This window comes from Camelus bactrianus, chromosome 10 (genome assembly GCF_048773025.1).
Source record: "Camelus bactrianus isolate YW-2024 breed Bactrian camel chromosome 10, ASM4877302v1, whole genome shotgun sequence".
Taxonomy (NCBI): Eukaryota; Metazoa; Chordata; class Mammalia; order Artiodactyla; family Camelidae; genus Camelus; species Camelus bactrianus.
Window position 1 is genome coordinate 12,842,398 of NC_133548.1, and position 22,704 is coordinate 12,865,101.

Here is a 22,704-nt window from a genome sequence, read left to right on the forward strand (position 1 = left end):
ATTCATTTTGTTTTATTCTGGGGTGAAAAAGAAATCCACCTAGAAATTTTGTTCAGGTCCTGATCAAATGTAAAATTTGCCAGGAAGTTATGTCTCAAAAGAATATCAGCGATCCACTGTGCATGTGAGCAGAGCAGAGTATGGATGGCCTCTCACCCTGATGATGCCAGGGTACCTCATATACTGGAGACTGATGATAATGCAACATTTGCTCATCCCTGTGGACCAATTTTCAAGGAAGACTGCTTGGCAGGATTCCAAGGACAAAAGTTTGAGGATTACCTGCAGCTCTGCTGGGTTTTGATAAGCTAGTAGTCTTTTACCTTAGAAGCCACACAATGAAGAGCCTAATGGTTTGTGCTTCCTTTGTGATGCTCTAAATTTATGTCTGGGGTGATAGAGAAACTATTTCTAGAGAAATAATTATCCTATGACTGAAGCCATCAGGGACGGAAAGAGATTTTTCATTCAGAAATTTTATATTTTAGTGTGTGATGCTATTAAATGAGTAAATATACTCATTAAAACAAAATTAGAATATAACAAAATTCAAAGAATGGTAAGAAAACAACCAAAACTGCTGTAACATTTTGATAAATTTCTCCCAATTACTTTTTACATTTATAGAATGTTTATTTGTATACCTCTAGATCTGCATAACTATTATGAGCCTGTATATTCAGTACCCATCCTCATTTTATAACTAAAATTTCATAATATACTACTACCAGTGTTATATTAGTCTTTCATAAAACCCATCATTTCATGTATTATGCATTGATTGATAGTCCATGACTAATTTCCCTCTAGAAATGTTCATCAGATGTCAATGATTTTATTGAATATTATTTATCCAAGATGAGGAAACAAAAGAAGGCTCTAAAAAGGGTTAGACTGAGAATCAGATTAAAGTAGCCTTGTGAATCTTTCATTAATTCATGATAATAAAATCAAGTTTCATGTAGATTTAAAGATGATTCTTACAGGAAAGTCTGCTCATCCTCCTGAATTTCAGGAGATAATTAGTTGGTATGGATAAAGAAGGTAATTTTGCATATATTGTATCTTTGATGAACTTTGGAAGGGCAATTTTACTCATCAAAAGTTAGTGCTGCTCAAACATGTGTCAAATAATATTCATATTTTATGAGAAGGCAGGACAGATGTAAACAGAAAAAATGTTCTCTGCCCTTTGGCCTCCTCTCTCCTCACACTGTGCATTGTGTATATGCAAAGTGCTTCCGCCAAACCGCCCCCATCGGCAGAAACACCTCCTCAACCATAAAAAGCAATAATCTCCTAGTGTCAATAAGAAAACTCCTTAAAACATAACATTCCTTCTTGATCTTATTAGGGGCCATGGCGACCCATGCCCCACTACTCGCTTTGTATGCTGAGATCTGGGTTGTATAAACTGTCAATAATATGCTATTTAATGTACAGTCCTCTGTTTCAAAAATTTTGTCCTTTGACTTCGAATGGGTGGAACAGTTCTTGTAGCTTTCTGAGAGGCTGTTCCCAGGTTATAACCCTCAGTTTGGCTTAAATAAAATTTTTCATCTATTTCTTAGACTGACTGATTAATTTTTCATCAACACAGGCTTATTTGGAGATTAAGAGGCCAGCATAAACCTATTTGATACTAGGTAACTTTGGGAGTTAAGCCAAAAGAGAGACTAATGGTAATTTCCAATGTAAATGACACCTCAATAACCATGGGGATTGCAAAATTACCAGGAGCAAGTTTTTCTTGCTAAATATTTTCCCAATCTTGAACCCATTTTGTCCATGTTTAGTCTTGTTCATGATTTCAGGCTATTCTTATACCATTTATTGTGTCATCACAGAAATGAAAGTCTGATCAGAGATTTTAAATCTTTTTTGATTTAATGATGATATAGTTTAATTCCCTAGCTCATTACAGCTTTAAGTATGCATATACATATATATATATATATTTTTTTTTTCTTTCTCTCCTGGGTTATTCTAGTTATTTTCATTTGCTTTTTCCATTGACACATGAAAGAATGATTCTTCTTACTTTTTTGGATAAGTGCTATTAAATTATCTTTTTGCTTTCTAATTAACCAACGGTTACCTGTTTTATCACTTTTTCCCTTACTTTATTAGATTTGTGGGGGACAACAAATAATTTTCCTTCTACCCTTCTAGATTTTTAACTGAGACCCACTCTCAGTAATAAAAAACAAAATAAGAGGAGAAAAACAAACAGAAATTTAATAACATGTATACCCCCTGTAAACATGGGACACACCCTGGACAACTGAGGAACATCCTCTCCAAATGGCCCAGCCCACCACCTTAAGTACCATCTTCACTTAAAGACACAAGAAGATGTTGGCAGGGAGGATAGGAACCAGGAAAAGCATTGGAAACAAGAGTATGTTTGTTAATGTATATTCAATTTCCTGCCTTCTTCATTGATAAGAGTTTCTAGAGATTTAGGCATCTTTCTCTTCCTGGTACAGAGATATCCTTACAAATGGAGATACCTTTTTTAAATGTAAATGTCTATTACAAAAACATAATTTTTATTTAATTTTCAGAGCTTCTCCTGTGCCTATTGCTTCTTGGAAATAACCACCTCAAGATAACCTTTATGGCAAAGAGGCATAGTTTGGCGTAGGAAATTCTGCTCCCGTTCATACTGAATTCTGCTCTTTCTCTAGCACCTGTTAATATTTACTTGTTTTATTTTCTTTTTGATACCTGTTTAATAATACAGGAATTTAATATCTGCATTATTCATCTGAGCATTACTTTAATTTTAATTTATATGTAGAGATATTATTATCATTGTCATATAGTATATAGGTAATTTAAAGACAAATTTAAAATTTTCCTACTTGACTAAGAGCAATGCAAGATTTTTAAAAAAATTTGTTCTTAATTTTCAAGCTGAAAGATCTATATTTTTAACCTTTAAATATCAATTTTAAATTTTATTGCATTGCAGTCAGAAAATGTGACTCCTTTAAGTTAAATTTTGTAAATTTATTGAAATTGATGAATTAATTGAAACCATTAGTATAAATGATTCATTGAACCGGGGAAAAAAGTCAAATGGTGATATGAAGTCTGGCCTTATCCACTACAGTGTTATAGATTACAAATTCTCAGCTAGATTGAAACAAACAAACAAAAAAACAGTACAAAAATGAGTGATATGTTAGAGGGTAAAAAGTGCTATAAAAATAAATACAACATAAAACAGCTTAGAGGATGGGGGTTCTGGAATAGGGGCATGAGGAAACAATCAGAAATAATATAATCAAGATAGGTTGAAATAAAAAAGTTGGGGAGGGAAGAGTTGGTCATGCAGGTTCATGGCAGGAAAGTGGTTTGGACAGGGGGTCATCAATGCCAAGGCCTTGTGCAGAGAACAGTCCATAGAATTTGAGAGACAGAAAGGACTATCTAGTAAGAGTGTTATTCTATGATGAGAGGGGGGACAGGAGCAGTATTTGTACGTCAGTGGTGGTAAGTGCTGTGGAGAAAAACAAGTGGGGAGGATGCACAGAGACAGTTGGATTTTTTCTTCTAAAAATACATTTCTTCAAAGAAATCTTCAGTGATCAGGTCACACTGAAAGAACTGAAGTAGAAAATTGTACAAATATCTAGAGGAAGTGGTAAACAGGCAAATGTAATAAAAAATGTTTGATGGAAATACTTTATCCTAATGTTTTGCATCACTTTATTATGGTAAAATTTGTGTAAAAAATATAATATACTGGAGTTTGTATGTTGATTCACTGATAATCTGTCTTTTTAGAGGAATTTATTACACTTTATAAATACATTTTATTTTTATAGATATATATAATGTGTATATATATTACATATTATTTAATGATATATAATATATATTTATATTTTATAAATATAAAATTATTTATTTTTCTCTAATATATTTATATTTTATAATACCAATATTTCTATACTTTCTTTTTCTGAGATGTATTTTTTCTTTCTTATTTACCTTCTTTAGCTATTTTTAGATAGATTTTTTTACCATCCCCTTCCCCTATATTTTGAAAAGGCAAATATCCTATGCAGTCCTATGTTATTTTACACTACTTTCTCCAATTCTCAGATAATAATCTGGAATTCATTTCTGAATGGACCTCTAATTTTTGTGTAATGGCACAAGAGTAAGTCTGACTCTACCTGCTATCCACAAGCCAGTCTTGTTTTATTTTCATGGAGGAATTTGTTTCTTCAGGAATTTCTGCAAAACTTCTTAAAAATAAAACAAGTTAAGAAACAATTTTATTTCTTTCTTTATTTTCATAGAAAAAGGTGGTGAAAGGTGGTGAAATGGAACACAATCTTAAGGACACAAATGGTTAACAGGACCATGACAAAAGCACTACAGCTTTACTAGACTGAATGAACACTAGTCAGCTAGAACTCCTGACCTTAATGAATCTGTCACCATGCTCCATAAGCAAACAAAAGGAAAGAAAATATTTACTTACATATTTCATATGTGATACATTTGCTACACGTTTTCTTGTGGAGCACAAATCTGAATAAACAAACTTCTCTCAAAGAGCGAAGGACAATCTTGAATAAACTATCTTCTCTCAATCTTGTCGGAAAGAACCATTATAAGCATACACATTTTCTTTTAAAAGCAGCTCATCAAATTAACCTTCAGTTCCTTATGTTACCACCAAAAGTAAAGACCCTAGTTCTTGTCATACTCGAAATACAAGTTTACAGTCGGAAGACAGTGCGTTGTGTAGCAAAATATTTTAAAAGATTTATTCAGAAAAGGAAAAGTGCACCTCCAAGGACGGGAGGCGGGCTTCCCCAAAGGAGGAAAAAGCGTTGGCTTTTGTCCGCTCTTTCCCTTATACCCTCGCTCAGAGGTGGCCTTTTGATTAATCGAAGGCTTTTGTCTCTGGAGTGCTTGGTCATGTTTGGCCCCTTTGTGCACATCCTTACCCATGGTGTACACCCCATAGGAGGTGGTAAACAGCAGTGTTAATTAGAATACAATGAGCATTGGGTCATGTCTGGTTGAGTCCTTTCTGCTACTATGCAGTCAGGGCTGTCGGGTCCTAACCGGTTTCTTGCTGGCTCTCATTTAGAAAAAATAAACTCCCTTTATGCTGGAGGCGGGCATAATGCCATTCTCCAGACCATCCTCCCCCTCCCCCACCCATCTGCCTGGTGCCCCCACTTATCTAACTACCTGACACTTCCAACATACATTTTAAATGTGATTGCCCAACTCCCCTGGTTACTACTCAGTGATTCATGCACAGGAAAGCAGTCCTAAGGGTTACATCTTATCCATAAATCCATTCAATGGGATTTATGTTGAAGTCTCTTTTCAAGGAAAAATAAAACAAAACCCCGTTCCTCCTTTTAATACTATAGACTTAATGAAGCTTTTTCTGCCTGGTTTGAAGAAATGAGAATCTCCATCAATACCTCCAAAATGCTTCAGGAATTGTGTTACAGTTAGCGCTTCATTTATACACACACACAGACACACACACACACACATATTTAAGTTTATCAAGTCTTTGAACTTAGGGAGGTACATTATTGTTGCTAAGAAGTAAAACTCTGCTGTTTTTGATGAAGACCATACTCCAATTCATAGACCCGTGATTTTCTATGTAATCAAGGATCACGATCAAGATAAATGATCAAAATTTTAACTGTTAGGACAGAAGGAATCCACATTACCTGGAGATGTCTCCGTATTACCCAGTGTCTCTTGTCATCACTAGTGTTTACACCTCACTGAAATGACTTCAACCGCTACCCCCCTCCAACCCTGGAATTACATTTGCTTTTGTTAACTCTGTACCCTTTCCTTTGCTCTCAGGCCGTCAGCTATCATTTCTTGTTAACGATATTTAAGAGTTATCATCTCAATCTACTACTCATTTTCTACGCTCATTTTGATGATGGCTGAAAAAACAAGACATCAAACCATATGGACAGTCAGTATAATTGCTGTTTAACATGTTGTGGTGTGATGGCATGCTCACGCAAGAACATGCAGGGAGAGATTCAGTCACTGCTTTCTTTAGTTATTTGTGCATGTCTATGTCTGAATAATTTATGTATTGACATGAACTCCTAAGACAGTGATTCAGTATTCCATATAAACAAATAAAATGATAATTCACCTCCTTTATGTCAAGATTCTAAGTTATTATTCAGTTTGTGTTATGCCTTTGGACTTACTCTAGTCTTTTCCTAATTGTTGGAGCAATTGAATGCCTGAAACCATCCAACTTTTCTTTAATCGCAACAAGCAGAGATTTGTCATGGAAAAAGTTTTCTACGTATGACTCTCAGGAGAGCCTTTTTTACGTCTTTGTTCCTCAGACTATAGATGAGCGGATTCAGCATTGGGATGACCATGGTATAGAACACAGATGCCACCTGTCCCTGGGTCAAGGATGACGTGTTGTCGGGCTGCAGATATGTGAAAATCAGGGACCCATAAAAGACGGTCACACCCAGGAGGTGCGACGCACAGGTGGAAAAGGCTTTCTGTCTGCCTGCCGCAGACTGGATCTTGAGGATGGCTGAGATGATGGCCATGTAAGTGACAGTGATAATGAAGAGGGAACTGAGAAGGGTGAACCCAGCTAAAACAAAGATCACCATTTCTGTGCTGAAGGCATCTCCACACGACAGGGCCAAAAGAGCTGTGGTGTCACAGAAAAAATGGTTGATGCTGGCATCACAGAACGCCAAACTGCTTATCAAGCAGATGGATATCAGAGAATTCGTGAAGCCTACTGTATATGGCATGACTCCCAACCAGCTGCACACTTTCTGGGACATAACCACTGAATACAGTAAGGGGTTGCAGATTGCCACATAGCGGTCATAGGCCATTGATCCCAGAAGAAAACACTCGCTACACACCAAACCCACAAAAAAGTACATTTGAACAAAGCAGCCAAAGAAGGAGATGGTTTTCTGTTTCGACTGGAAATTCACCAGTGCCTTGGGGGTTACAGTAGAGGAATAAAATATGTCAATGAATGCTAAATTGTTAAGGAAAAAGTACATAGGTGTGTGAAGCTGAGAGTCAATTCTGATTAAAATAATTAGACCAAGGTTCCCCCAAACAGTGAATAGATAAATAAAGAGAAATATCAAGAAAAGACTGACTTGCAGTTCAGGGTGATTTGTAAATCCAGAGAGAATGAAGAAAGTCACCTCCGTGAAATTGTTCCCAGCCATTTTTATCAAGCCAGGCCTCTGACTTACCTGCTGAGTAACAATGACAGAAGTTAGAGAAGGATTCGACTCTAAGGACCTGATAGCCAGTGTTGACTTAGACTCATAATGAAAGAGTGACAGATGGGGAGCAAATATTTAATGACTTTAAGTTAATTGAAAATTTATACATGATTTTCTTTTTTTTTTGTAAGAGAACAGACATGCTGATTGAAAAAAAAAATTCCAAGTTCACAATCCTGTGGCTTTCTTTGCACTCAAAGATATTTATCAGGCGTGACTTTTGAAGGATTTTTCCTGAGATATACCATCTTCAACCCTACTGTATCTCTGGGCCCCAAATCATATACTTAGAAATTTACCTACTAGTTGTATGGTATTCTCAGAAAATATAAAGGTTGTTTAGGAAAGGAGGTGCTATTATTTGTGAATTCAATATCTTTTTGTGGCAGTCTTCCTAATGACACTTTTTAGGGTTATTTTAAGAGCTTAATAATATCTTAGATGGACACATCAAATAATTCCTTGGAATCGATAAAGCTTTGTTAAATTTTATAAAATATATATACAATTTTTATATGATATGTAAAATATATTTTATTAATACATAAAGCATATAAAACTTACACATAGATATAACAGGAAAGCAACTTCTTGCTTATTTTATGTGTTAATGCTAAACTTTGTTATACCTTTTTCTACCACATGTCCTTTCTTTCTGTTGGTTCGCTACCACCAAACGAGGAACTTACCCTGTCACATAGCCAGATTGTTTGGTATGTGTGGTTAGTGACCATGTTTGTTTCCATCGTGAAGCACATGGTTATCTATAACATTAGGTAATAACTAATTCATTGCCAAATAGTGATTTTTCAATAATAAAAAGCCTACAAATGGTAAAAGGAATGTGATTTGTTATATTTAAAACAAAAAATTAAAACATAAGGTGATTTCACTAGAAATTAGAGAACTTATTTGCCTAATTCAATTGACATAAGTATGTGATAAATAAAAACTGAAACTAGCATGATATTAATGCAAGTTCGTTTCAGACATTTAGCACTCTGCTTGGTTAAGTATACTTAATCATTTAGGGTCTCCCACATTCACAATGCTCCTATTTGTTTATCCATTCATTCCTTTAAGTAGCTTTTAGTCAACGAAGGCAGTTTGTCTTGCCTGGCACCATTCTTAAAGCTCACTGGAAGATGCAGGCATGTAAAAAGAAAATGTTTCTCAGTGTAAGAAACACACACACACACACACACACACACCCGCACGCACACAATAAAGAAGAGAATGATAAAATTAGACTTACCTGGTATTGAGTCATCAAAAGGAAAACCCTTTCTCTCTCAGCTCTCTTCCATCTATTTTCAGGTTTATGTTCAGACAATAAGAAGAGAAAACATTTTGCAACCTTTGCAAAATCCACCATTAGTTTTTGGCATATGGCTAGATCTCTCTCCTCTACAAATCTGAATCCCGTGAATTCTCTGTATAACGGCTTGTGTCTGTTGTGTTTGCTGTTGCTGCTGCTGTTAGCACAGGGCTCTGTTTCCTATATAATGCACCCCTGTTGGTATTAGGAAGTTGATGGAAAAATGTGGATAGTTTCGATGACAGTTATGGATAATGCATATATTACCTTCCATTGATAAGATAAAAATAAGAACAGAATTAACAAAATAATTGTTTATTTTTGTGTGTCTTCTTGAGAATTAAAATCTATTTTTTTTTAGGTCAAACTTAGATTTGTATTCAGGATTAATTTTGTTCTTAGTGTATTTCTAAAGCAGTCCCATTTAAAAAAAGGATTGTCTTCTGAAATCTAGTATACCAGCATCTCTTTTTAAACTTGCAAAGTTATATCATAAAGAAATTGGTCAATTAGCATTTTCGATCTCTTGAGGGTTGTATTTTAATTGTGCCCCAAGGTTTATTTGTAATTTGCCTAGAATGCATCTCCAGTGGAAAAGTTCGGAAGTAAATGTTCCTCAGCTTTGTGTTTTTCAGTTTAAATGGCCATAGACATATTGAGATATGTAATTAATGTAGTTTTAAAACTTATGTTTATTTTGATATTATATGTATGTGTGTGTGTATATATACATCTTTTTTAAAGCATTAGGAAATATATGTGAAATACATGGTATTAGAGAGTATCAATAACCATTGCCCCTGTCTGGGGTTTTGCTGGTCTCTCAGCAAAAGCAGGGAGCATTTCCAGCTACTGATTTAATAGTGTTAATATACATTGAAATTATGTTACCACCTATGTCAAACAGTCATGTATGTATTTATTTTTAATACAGACACTGTGATTTTTAACTGACTGTGCTTAATGGTACATACACACAAAATAGGGTGAGACTACGTATGCCATCTAGGAAAACAAGCAAAAAGAACCTTAAGTAAAATTAAAGGTCATTCTCTCTGTTTCATGTTCAGCTGATAGGTCAGTACTTTGAAAAACTTTAATTACATTATTATTCTATTTGTTGTTTGTTTATTTTTTCAAGCAATTTCCTAAGTGACACCCCTATAATGACTCTGAATTGGTAGGTCTGAAATTGACCCCAAAATGTGACTTTTTCAAAATGCCTGAGGTCCATGGACTGTTTCCAAACACTAGCTTAAAAGGATCTCACAGGCTTGCCAGATTAAGTGACTTTTCTACTGTTATCATTATGGTCTCTTATTTTACTTATTTTTAGAAGATATTTAATATGATGAAATCGTATGTTGAGACAAGATAGATTCTACATTGGGGAGGAAAACCACACATCTCTAATCCTACTTGTCACATTAGAGATTTAAAAAAAAAGAATAAAAACTGTTATAAATGGGCCATATCACTTACTGGTAATCAACATATTTAGATATTAGGACAAAAGAAATGATTACTACTCTTTTTCCCCTCTAGTATGTGTCTTGAGAAAAGAAACCTTTGAAAATACTGAATTGTATACCTGTAATCTCAAATTTCCAACCATTTCTTACTTATTCTTTCAATACACTTTAAGCACTATCAAATGACAGATACTATGGTTTGTGTGGGACTGCAAAGATGAGCATATTGTCTCTACTTTTAAGTTACTTAGAGTTGATTGCTTCTTTCAAGATTCAAGATGCAAAACTTGCCTCGGTTCTTTAATAGTCTGATATTTGGTGAGCTAATATGTTCATACCTACCAGTGTATGCCTGGAATTAAGACTAGAGTTGACTGCACTATAGGATTAATGGGCATGTAGTAAATGCTTACTTAATTCAATTCATATTTCTTATAAACCCATTTTAAGTTCTAGTTGTTAACCAGCTATATTTAACTTTTTAGTTAATTTTTTTCAACTTACATAATTTCAACACACTCTTTACCCAGTTTCATGAATGTTAACATCTTACATAACTAGAGCATAATAACTAACACAAAGAAATTCACATTGATACAGCAATGTTAACAAAACTACACATTTTATTCAATTTCACCAGTTTTCCCCCAGAGTCCCTTTTACTCTTCCAGGATCCAATTCAGAATATCACTCTGCAATTAGTGTCATGTCTCTTTAAATGTTTCAGTCTGTGACTTTCCCATTTTCTTTCCTGTTCTTTCATGACTGACACTTTTCAAGATTGTTGGTCAAGTGTTTTACAGACTGTCTCTCAGTTTAAGTTTGCCTGATGTTTTCTCATGATTAACCTGAAGTTATTCATTATGAGAAAAAAGTTCCAGTGAGGTGATATGCATGTCCTTTTCATATTATTAGAGGATACAGGATGTTAAATGGTATTTCTAGTGATGTTAAACTTGATCACTTGAAGTAGTGTCTGTTAGGGGGAAGGGGAGTGTACAGCTCAAGTTGTAGAGCACCTGCCTAGCGTGCATGAGGTCCTGGGTTCAATCTCCAGGGCCTCCTCTGAAAATAAATAAACAAGTCTAATTACCTCCCCCTGGCAAGAAAAATTATAAAATAGTGTCTGCCAGGCTTCTTTACTGTAAAGTTAGATTCTTTACTATGTAATTTATATAAACTAACATGTATATGGAATATTAACATTATTTATTTAATTTTCTTTCATATGTAATTTATATAAATTACATAAATATGGAAGACAAAATATTTTATTTATACTTGTTGGCATCCATCAACATATTGCCTCTAACAATTATTATGGTGGTGTTTTCATAGTAAATTTCCATTTCCCTTAGTCTTTCAACGTATTTTAATTGAAATGATTCTGTAAGGAAGAGTTGTTATTTCTTATTTATTTATTTATAGCAGTATATACTCTTTGATACTTATTTTGTTTTGGGGGGTTATTATCCAATACCCCCATCACTTCCATTGCTGCTCAATTCATTCCAGCTTTGCTAATGGAACCATCATTGAATCAACTCCCACGTGCTCTGCTCTTTGTTTGTTTTTTTCATTTATTTCCACTTCTTACATCCTGACAGTGCAGTGAGCTCCAGGTTTATCATTTATTTTCCTGGACCCCGCTCTAGAAACAACCGCTTCTCCAAGGATCCCTTTATCATTATACTATAAACTTTTAAATAAAAATAATGACATTGATGAAGGCATTGAGTTTTACATAAATATTTTGGAAAGTAATTGAGTAAAGTATCAAGATAAAAAAAAGTATGTGTTTCACCAAAGAATTTGATTATTAGACAACTGTCAAGATGAAAGCAATTAGAAAAATGATTAAGTTTTACACACAGACGTCATCATTTTGCTATAAATTACTTTGTAAGACATTAAACCCCAAAGTGTACAACCCACGAGGTGGATATTTGGCAGGCTCTGTGTACGTTAGAACTTTAGTCTGTGATTATGAGACATAATCAGCACTTGTCACGTCCTAAGGAATCTCTCATTAAGTAATAGTTTTGCTTTTGAAAACCTGGTTTAACATTAACAGTGATTACTTATTTTTTAAAAAATACGTGGCAGTTGTGGTGATATACCATCAAAATATTTGACAATGGGATTATTCTGGAAGAAAATATAGGCCACATAGAAACAATGAAATACAATTTGCTTTAAAACACTTTGATACATATTGACATAAGTTTAATTGTCAAGTAATAAGAAAAAAAAAAAGCCCAGAGACTTACAGAGTTTGAATAAGATTTATTGCTAGGCACTATGGGTTATTCCATTTGATAAATACCAGCATTCTTTCCACAAATTTGAAACTGTTGTTCCCTACGCATTGCAAAGGTGTCGCCAGCAAAGACTATGTTCGCCCTCTTAACAACTATAGTGATGACAGTGGTGCAGGACTGAGTTTCTGATGCTTGTCTGAGTAAGTAGGACAATAATATGAACATAAGCAATATGGGATTCCAAGTCATTTTGTTTAAAAAAAACTTTCAGCATTTTCAAGTAGCTGTACAACTTAATGGAAATTTCCTAAAGGCTGATTTTTTTTTTAGTGAATTCCAATATAGGCTGATATAAAGGAAAACCTTTGCATTGCTATGTTTGTATTTCTGTTAAACAACAGGCAGAAATGAAATTGTCATGAAAAGAAACTCTTCTGTCCCTGTGGCATTATTGTTAAAGATAAATATTCAAATTTTAAAGGTTCCAGGTAAATATGGCAAACAAAATGCATACAGAAAGTTGTGTTTCTTTATGTAAAATGGGAGAAGGCCTGTGAACATGTACACAAATATATGTGTGTTTGAACGCTACCTCTCAAATGTTGGATGTTGTCAGATCTTGGGTAAGCTTTTAACTCCCTTGATCACTTGTTTCCTCATCTGTAAAATGGGTCAGCTCCTCTAGAGTTGTAAAGAGGGAAGACTGATTTCACTCTCCGTAACTGATTCTTTTCGAAGTATGTGTATGTGCATGTGTGTGCATGTACGTATCTTTCTGTATGTATGTTTGTGTGATTGTCAACTACTGGTTCTTCTATATCCAATTAAAACTGAAAATCATATTCTGTAACTAACCAATCTGTAGAAGATGGTGTCAGTTTATTACTTAAGAAGTTAGTAGAGATTCAAAATAATAATTGAGGAATCGAAAGAACCTAAATTATGCAGTGGCACAAAATTATTTTAAACTGGAGCCAGCTTGGATTCAGTTGATGTGGAGAGAGGCTTTCTCTGAGCCTCCTTTATCTGACTAAAGGCAGAACTTCTGAGAATGAAGCTGCCATAAAATCCTCTGTCCCTGGGACTGCTTTGTCTGCCAGGAGGAAGACAGAATGACCACTTGCTCCTGCATAAACAATGATGTCACAGAATTTCCTGTCTCTCATTTGTTCCCTTAGAAACCCATTTGTTTTTCCCATGGAAGCCATGTCTCCCTCTCTCTTTCCTATATTATTAGGTATATAAACCTCATCTCTAACTATTGAACTAGCCACTTTTTTTTGTCTGTATTCATATTTATATGAATGCACTTTGTCTATTCTCCTGTCAATCTGCCTTTTGTCAGTTTATCTTTTTTAATTTAATAAATTTATTTATTTATTTTTAATGGAGGTACTGGGGATTGAACCCAGGACCTCATGCATGCTAAGCATGTGCTCTGCCACTGAGCTATACCCTCCTACTGTCAGTTTAATTTGCAGACCCTTAATTAGTAAACCTAAAAACATGTAGCATCAATCAATATTTCTTAAACTTTTTTTGCTTGAAAACTTATAGTCACTGAGCAAATAGTTTTTGCATAATAATTCTTTTCATTGCTTATTTGGCCTCTGTGTTTCTTACATTGTAAATCAGGAGATTTAATATTGGTGGCAAAAGGGTATAGAACACGGACAGGATTTTGGCTCTATCCTGTGGGTAGCTAGAGCTGGTCCCCAGATAAGTAAACATCACTGTTCCGTAGAAGAGAGTCACTACCATTAGGTGGGAGACCCATGTGGAGAAGGCTTTGTATCTGCCCCTCAGAGACTGTATCTTCAGTACAGTGAGAAGGATGCCCAGATAGGAACTAACCACCATCAGAAAGGTAGCCACTGATGTGGTCCCAGAGAGGACTGTAAATAAAGCCTCATTGTACTGGGTATCAGAACAGGAAAGTTGAAACAGCAGTGGGATATCACAAAAATAATGGTTGATGACATTGGGACCACAGAAAGACAGACTGAGCAAGCCACTCAAATGGGTGAGTGAGTTGATGCAACCTACTAGGTAGGACGCAGTCACCAGTTGGATGCAGAGTGTAGGGGTCATGAGACCTTTGTAGAGAAGGGGGCGGCAAATGGCAATGTACCGATCAAATGCCATTGCAGCCAGAAGGAAGTATTCTGTGGTCAGGAGCATGCTGACAAAGGAATACTGAAGGAGGCAACCACAATAGGAGATGGCTCTCTGTCCTGCTATGTAGTTCATCAGCATCTTAGGGATAAAGACCAAGGAATAGCAGAAATCCAAGAAAGCCAACTGGCTAAGGAAAAAGTACTTGGGAGAATGGAGCTGGGCACTAGCCAGGATGACTGCAGTCAGCCAAACGTTGCCCACTACAGTGATGAGATAAATCAAGAGAAACAGCACAAATAGGACCGTATTCAGTTCAGGGTCATCGGTCAGCCCCAGGAGGATGAATTCAGTTATCTCACTGACATTTCTGTTAGCCATTTATGTGGCTCCTCTCTGATGGGACTACAGGGAATGAGAGGAAACAGAAAATAAGCAAAGAGTGCAGCTTGAACATGACCTTGTTCTACCAGCATCTTTAGAAAACTGCATGATTTTAGTTAATAATAATAAATCACAGTCAATTCACTTCTTGCAAATATGAAAGTTAGCCTGATTCAAAACTTTATTCGGATCAAAGTCTCACCAGGGGCTGTAAACTGGCATTAGGTACCACATAGAAGCCCCTGGAGAAAGTAAAATCCCCATGAAAAGCTGTAATAGTGATCTTAGTTTAGCGGAGAAGGTTCAGAGTTGGACGTTGGATAACAGTGCATCTCAGATTCCAGAACACAAGACAAGGACCTCATGTTTTAAAAAGAAGATCCCTTAACAAAGAATAAAAAACTCAATGTTTAACAGATAAATTCTTGGGGAATCTGGCAATATTATTCTCTGTGACATCTTTTTAACTTAGGCAAAAATACACATGACATGTTAAACAATAGAAATAACAAACGGGCAGAATATACATATGTGTATATTAAATCATCTAATAAAACTGATCATTATCCATAAAAATGGAAGATGAGAATTTTCTATCAGAACAACATCATTTATTGGTTAAAACTCAGTTATTCCAGGAAGCCATTCTTTGCTATGCCAGAAGATATTTATCACTCCATACTTGGATTTCTTATAGCATTTATTACCAAATGGGTTAAATTAGACCACAGCAGATTTTTTGCATTAAGATTGAGTCAAACACATGTTTGAATCCCTACAGTCAAGAAATCTCAACTCGAGAGGGGGTGCATAGAGCTCAGTGGTAGAGTGAGTGCTTAGCAAGCATGAGGTCCTGGGGTCAATTCTCAAAACCTCTATCAAAATAAATAAATAAATAAACCAAATGACTGCCCCCCACCCGCACACAAAAAAAAGAAAAAAAAATTAGGTCTCAAGTTTAATTTCAAGGACAATGCAGATGATTTTGGCACATTAGTTCACATATGAATCTGGGTTTTTATCCAGGAAAAGTTAGATCATTAAATCAACTTTATTTTAGTTTTTATCATATAACCAAAACTATGTGAAAAACAACATTCTGTATCTAATGTATTTGAGAAACACTTGGCTAAATAATTTTTAAGGAAAGCTTTCTTTATTGCAGGACTTATAAGAATGCATAATATTTGACTATGCTTTGCAAGTTCCAATAAGATAAATACATACAGAACACATTTCATATTAATTTGACAATCAAATCTATTTTCACTAAATATTAATGAATACACTGTTCCACAATCCATGCTTTGGGAATAATATTTCCCTGATACTGAATGCAGAGTGAATGGGCTTGGATTTCTACCCTTTATTTTCAGTGTTATATAAAGAAAGTTATTTGATAACAATTCTGCAAATCATGCTACCAAATAACTTTGATTAATTCCATTTGCTAGGAGACCAGCCCGAGTCTAATTTTTCTCACACTGGATATACAAGATATAAAAAGAACGACTAGTCACTTTATACCACGTTGAGCTGTGATTGCACGTCTAACTCTTGGTTTCCCAGCCTAACTATCAGATTCATCTCTAAACCTTTCTCAAGCAGTAGTTGTGAGACTTAAATAAGAAAATATGTGGAAACAGGGTGGTTCACCATGGATGCTCTCAAATGTTTGCTGTCTATTCAAAGTAAAACGAATAAGGAAAACAGAGACTGGACTCTGCTGACATACTGGACAGATGCCTTTGACTAAAGTGATTATTTGGATTTTTGCTTTTTTTGTTTGGTTTTGTTTAGTTAGATTTGCCTTGATTTTGTTTTTAAACAAACCAATTTGTTACTTTGATGATAAATTTCTTATTTCACTCATTTTGTATTTCTCTTTAATTTTCACTTAATAATTGGTAAATTTCATCTGAACTTCCTTTCACTGTAAAGTCAGTTAATCTTTGAGTCTAAAATTTAGCTCTGCTAACAGGACCAAATAAATGGCTGCTCTTTTCCTCAGATTTAACAAAATTCAACAGTTTGCAATAGTCAATCTTAATGAATTTAAGTAAATTCCCTCTTGTAACCGACATAATTATGTGAAGTTATAAACACAGCTACCTGAGGAAATATGGAATAAACTCACTAATGACTTCAAGCAAGCCAATTGACCTGGTCATGGTCTAACTGGATTTCAGTCATCTCAGTAACTGGGATGGATTTGAGGCAGATGATAATCTTCACATTTTATTCACAATGTCTTTTGAGAGTTGCTCTTTTTGAATACAGGAAAAGGCATTTATAATTGTTAGAACACACATATGCGACCCTACCTGGTGCTGAGAGGAAGCCTGGCCACTCCTATTGGTTTCCTGACTTGTGCTTATATTTGGCTCAGGGCCTTTGGGGGATGCCATCCACAGGGGTCCCGTGAGCACCAGGTCTCATCAAACAGCTAAAGAGAGTCCTGGGAGAGCAATGTCCCAGCATGATCTTGTCAAATTATAGCAATTCACGTATTTGGCCTTTCCTCAGTTTTAGAGAAAATTGTCACATGTGTCTTATCTCACTTAGATGCGGCTCCACAAGGAAAAAATGAATTATTAAAAATGAACTCCACTGGTGTCTGTAATTATGATTTACAGAACTTAATAGTATATATATAGGCTTTATATATGTATATACATACTGGTTTTAAAGAGCACTAAGTACCAGCTGTTGGTGGCCATGTTCTTCTATAAATACATTGTTATTGATATGAATTATGGAAAATACACACATTTAAATTTGAGAGAACTCAAAAGAAGGGGAAGCAATGACTAAACAGAAGTCAGGTCTGTGTGTGTTTTTATACACTGGATTGCCTTTTAATATTGGGGTAATTTAGTCAATTAAGACACTAAAATATCAGGTTCAACATTTTTGTAATGATAGTGGCTGAACATAATAATAAATTTTAGAAATACTGAATAGATTGATATTTGGGGGATAGACTGGGAAACAGAAAGGAGGTAACTGTGGAGTGAAATGGTAAGCTAAACGTAGAAGTGGAGGAAGGGACATTCTTGTACGAGTAAGTCCCTAAGATGAGTCACATGCACCAAACGAATACACACAGCTGCGTGAGAAAAGGCGGTGAAAATCTGCAGTGATTTTAAAATGAAGCAGTATTGCAGACTAACACACAGGGGATGTTAGACGAGTTTTATTAGCGAGAGTATTTCTTTTTCTTTGTCAACCATTTATTTGCTATTGACTAATTATATCTGCCATTTAAGGACATTTGGAACCTGCTTAACTCAATTTCATTTACTTTCTGAATATTTAATTTTAATGGTGTATTAAAGTGAAGGTTTATAACTTTTCATATTTATACATTTCATATTAATGGTATATTACTCATTTTCCAATCTACGTTCTGCACATCTGCACAATCTCCCTCCGTTTGCCTCAGAATTCTAGGATAGGAATGTTTTTTTCTCATTTAAGCATCAAGTTCCTGTTTTATAGTGTAGTCTGGTAGCTGTTTGTTAGAGTTAGTTGAAGGTCAGTACTAGAAAACAAAAATCTTTTTTTCCCATAAAATAACACCCACTACACACACACACACACACACACACACACACACACTTCTCACACTTAGAAAACTGTGTTATTTGTCTGCATGCTGGGAGGCCACCCTGTTCTATAGGGTGTATATTGTAATAGAACTTATTAAAAATTGTAAACAGCTCAATTTATTTTTCTGAGTTTCAATTTTTCCCCCTATAATATTTCTTGTGTTTCATATTCTCGGATATAAGACATTTAATGCTCCCGAAAAATTGTGATGAATTATGTAAAATTAAGTTTACTTATTATCATTATTATTTTATTTTTATTTTAATCTGAAAATTAAGACTTACATACAAATACATTTACATCAATGCCTCATGCATAAATGGATCCTTGTAGCACCCAATTTCAAATAATATAGTAAATGATTTTGGAAAATTGGTGGTGGTGGTGGTGTGATTGTTTTATTCCGAAAAGTAAACTTTCGTATGAATTTCTTTTCATGAATGTCTAATACAATAAGCTTTCAATTTCCTAACTTCACAGACAGCAGAACCATTCGTTTATGTGATTTTGGCTGTCACTGAGAAGAAAAAATAAAGATTAATCCAGGCGGACTGCCTTGTAAAAACATGGGTTAATAATACAGAGCATCCAGCTGTCTCTGCACTGCTTAGCCAAACTGCCACTATTTATTTCAGTATTTAGAACAGACTCCAAAAATTAAATATAATTTTACTTGTAAATGCAAGTATTCTTTAGAATACTGTTTTTATTTTCCAGACAGGATACTTTGCAGCAATTTGGGGAAAAGAGATCATTATGGGGCAATCAGTATTTAGGGTTCTAATTTTATCATTATGCTCCTGTACATATAATTTGAATCACTGGGAAAACAATTGACTTCACATGATTTCCCTGCTTAGAATACAGAGCAGTGCTTTTCTTCTACCTAGATGACCTTCAAGGAAGTTTTTTGTTTAATGTCTAAAGAGGATGTTGGAAGAGCCTTAAAGGAAAGGGAGAATTGAGTCTGATTATTGAAGATTCTCTGATTAACTTGGAGGCGTCCTTCCTAAATATGAAGAAAAATTCTTCAGGGTAAGTTTTCTCTGAGAATTAGTGGCTCTTCCAGGGGAAATGGTAATAAAGCTGTGGCAGTTTCACGTGTAGTAAAGGACACCAAGGCCAGGAAAGAGGAAATGGTTTAGGCTAACCTCTGTGAGTGGAAAGGTGTCAAAACCAAGTCCACCTTCTATTTTTGAGCATGTCTTTTATTTTGTAGAATATCTGACTATAAATAATCCAGGCTAATTCTAGGAGCATGTATCTACCAGTTTTACTCGATAATTCAAGAACTAGTACTTTCTGCTTTTAAAGTATTTTGCTTTTTTCTGTACTCAAGAGAGAAAACCAGTTAAGAGATATTTCACTATTTATGAATGTTATGTTTGTATCTCTGTGTGTGTGTTTGTGTGTCTATATATCTGTGTGTGTATATTCATTTCTACCCACATACAGGAATGAAAATGTTAACAAATGTCCAGAAATAACTAACCTAGATTTAAGATGGTTTACTAGGTTAGTTTACACAGTAACCAGCCAACTATGACATTATTCCAGGCTTTTTTCTTCCATTGTAAAACAGAAGGTTCCAATTAAATAAACTCTAAGAGTCCTTTGGAATCATAATTTTAGTAAATTCATATAAATTTCATTATCCAAGGCACTTGTCTGTCTACTATTTTAGAGCCCATATGGTATGAAATTAACAAGGGATATATTTCATTTCTTTAACTCTTTTCACAGCATCCTTCACTTCCTTGTTTCTCAGGCTATAAATCAATGGGTTTAACATAGGAATCACTAGAGTATAAAACACAGACACCACCTTTTCTTGTTCTAAGGAGTATTGGGAGCTTGGTTGAATGTAACTGAAACTTATAGAGCCATAGAACAAGGTCACAGCCGTAAGATGCGAAGCACACGTGGAGAAGGCTTTGCATCTTCCTGCTGCTGAGCGGATCCTCAGGATGGCAGCGATGATGAAGACGTAGGAGATCATCACAGTCAGGAAAGTGATCATGGCAATAACTCCAGAGAAGATTAAAAGCAACAGCTCATTCATGGATGTGTCAGAACATGACAGCTTCAACAGTGGGGGAAGGTCACAGAAGTAGTGCCTGATGACATTGGGCCCACAGAAAGACAGCTTCAGCAAACCAAGCGTGTGTGTCAAAGAGTTGATTAAACCTCCTACACACGATCCAATGACTAGAGTGACACAGACCATTTTTGTCATAGCCACCGTATAAAGTAAAGGGTTCACGATGGCCATGTAGCGGTCATAAGCCATTGCTGCCAGCAGGAAGCCCTCCGTGGTCAGGAGTGACACGAATAGAAAATATTGCACAATGCATGCAGAGAATGAAATCGTCTCCCGTTCAACGAAGAAGTTCAGTAACATTTTGGGTGCAAAGACTGATGAATAGCAGGCATCAACAAATGATAGGCAACTAAGGAAATGATACATGGGTGTCTGGAGTTTGGGAGTTATCTGGATGAGAAAGAGCATGCCTAGGTTCCCCACCAAGGAGATGGTGTAGGTGAGCAGGAACAACAGGAAGAGGACCATTTTCATATCAGCACGATCTGTCAGCCCCAAAAGGATAAGTTCAGTCACCAGTGTGAAATTAACATTAGCCATGTGCTTACTTTTCTTGGGACCTGTTAACAATAAGGAGATTGGAATAAATTGAGAAGTAACCATGCGGTGTTATCAAGACTGTTTGGAATCCCTAACTTAGTGACTTGAGTTGTTGACTTCTCTGCTCTACTTGTTTTATCCATAAAATTAGAAAATTTTAACTAAAATTTTCTAGTCTCTTTAAGCACTGTTTATTTGCCTGCTCCATCAGGAAACTCCATGCATGAAGAAAGAAAACATTAGGGTCTCAGTTAGGGATGAATTCAGAAGGCATTTAAAACCTTAAGTGAATTTCATTCTAAAATGTGTAAAATCCAGTTTATAAAGCATAAATGACTGAAGTTGGAAATTTAATCCATGGTACCATTGAAGCTCTCTTTAAAACGTCTTCCTTGGGATCTCATAGTAGCCAGTGTCAACTATATCAATATATAAGAATAAATGGTATTGTGACATTTAAACTTGAGTTTTCCCACTTAACCACTTCATGTTAAGTTCACACTCCACATTTTTTTTTAAACAGGGATGTGAAGAAAGGCAAGTCCCCAATATGAAAAAATTCTGGAGTCTTTCTTCAAAAATAGCCAGAGGCAATAGCTCCTGAAAAGAGAGCTTATTAGGCATGGGGGGAGAGGGGGTTCTGAGCTGGAATATGAAAACGGTGAACAGTAACTTATAATTGGCCTTTGCTATCCAATAGAAATACCTTACTCAGGAGACTCAGGAAAAAGAGTCTTTATGCTTTTTCTGAGAAGAAAGTAAAGCAAGCTTGTAAAGTAAAACAAACCTACAAACCATACAGCTACTTCTTTGTAACACTTTGTTTTCCTTGATGCTGCAACACCTTTCTTAGAATATGCAATATCGTTTCCACTTAAGCCACACATATTTATTGATTGTGACCTAATTTTGCCTGTAAAATTGAACAATTTTTTAATACTTATTTTCAAAATAAATATTTTAAACAATTTAGGATACTAGTGACTTTACCTCTGCAGAATAAAGAATGATTTTTTGGTGGCTTAATCATCCTTTCTCTTGGGAGATGCTATTCCTTGTGTACAGAGATTAAAACTTAGAACAAGAATAGCATTGCAAGATCACTGGATTAATATGAAATAAGGAAACATCTATGCTAGATCTAGAGTATCTAGAGTGACAGATGAAACATCCCCATGGGAATACAGAGTCATGATTTGGATTGCAATTTGTCCTTTAGGAAATATTCCAGATTGAATTTAAACACTGATTTTTCATTACTCCAATAGAAGTTGCATAACAATTTTGATGCTAATACAGAAAAAGAGAATGAAGTGTAAGACAAAAGGTGGGAATAACAGTCAAATTACAAATTTCTCCCTCCCCTATAACTTGAAGTCTTCATCACATTAAAATCTGAACCTTTTTTTCTTCATTTTTTGGGATATTTTTAACTGATTAGCAGAATGTACGTAGACTGGATATTTAAATAAGTGAATTTTACTTACCAGTGGAAGAAAAAAATAGTCAACACCTTAGTTCATTTATGAACCTTATCAATACTGATCCTCATAGCTTATTTTTCTCTATTTCCCCACCAGAACAAACAAACCCA

The 22,704-nt window shown here is 35.2% G+C and overlaps 3 protein-coding genes across 3 annotated transcripts; all 3 read right to left on the reverse strand.

The window, feature by feature from the left end:
- Window positions 1-6,314: 6,314 nt before the first annotated feature.
- Window positions 6,315-7,247, reverse strand: LOC141578956 (olfactory receptor 8I2). The gene has a single exon (XM_074373039.1). It carries the CDS (start codon window positions 7,245-7,247, stop codon window positions 6,315-6,317), a length of 933 nt encoding a protein of 310 aa, XP_074229140.1.
- Window positions 7,248-13,957: 6,710 nt separating this feature from the next.
- LOC105081015 (olfactory receptor 5J3-like) lies at window positions 13,958-14,854 on the reverse strand. The gene has a single exon (XM_010970136.2). The coding sequence runs from the start codon at window positions 14,852-14,854 to the stop codon at window positions 13,958-13,960; it is 897 nt and encodes a 298-aa protein (XP_010968438.2).
- A 5,055-nt stretch (window positions 14,855-19,909) lies between these two features.
- LOC141578957 (olfactory receptor 5J3-like) lies at window positions 19,910-21,539 on the reverse strand. Its single transcript, XM_074373040.1, has one exon. It carries the CDS (start codon window positions 21,171-21,173, stop codon window positions 20,172-20,174), a length of 1,002 nt encoding a protein of 333 aa, XP_074229141.1. The 5' UTR covers window positions 21,174-21,539; the 3' UTR covers window positions 19,910-20,171.
- Between the last annotated feature and the right edge of the window lie 1,165 nt (window positions 21,540-22,704).

Bases quoted from the DNA above. Each gene is read 5' to 3' on its own strand.
- LOC141578956 (XM_074373039.1), bottom strand. From the start codon at position 7,247: ATGGCTGGGAACAATTTCACGGAGGTGACTTTCTTCATTCTCTCTGGA.
- LOC105081015 (XM_010970136.2), bottom strand. From the start codon at position 14,854: ATGGCTAACAGAAATGTCAGTGAGATAACTGAATTCATCCTCCTGGGG.
- LOC141578957 (XM_074373040.1), bottom strand. From the start codon at position 21,173: ATGGTTACTTCTCAATTTATTCCAATCTCCTTATTGTTAACAGGTCCC.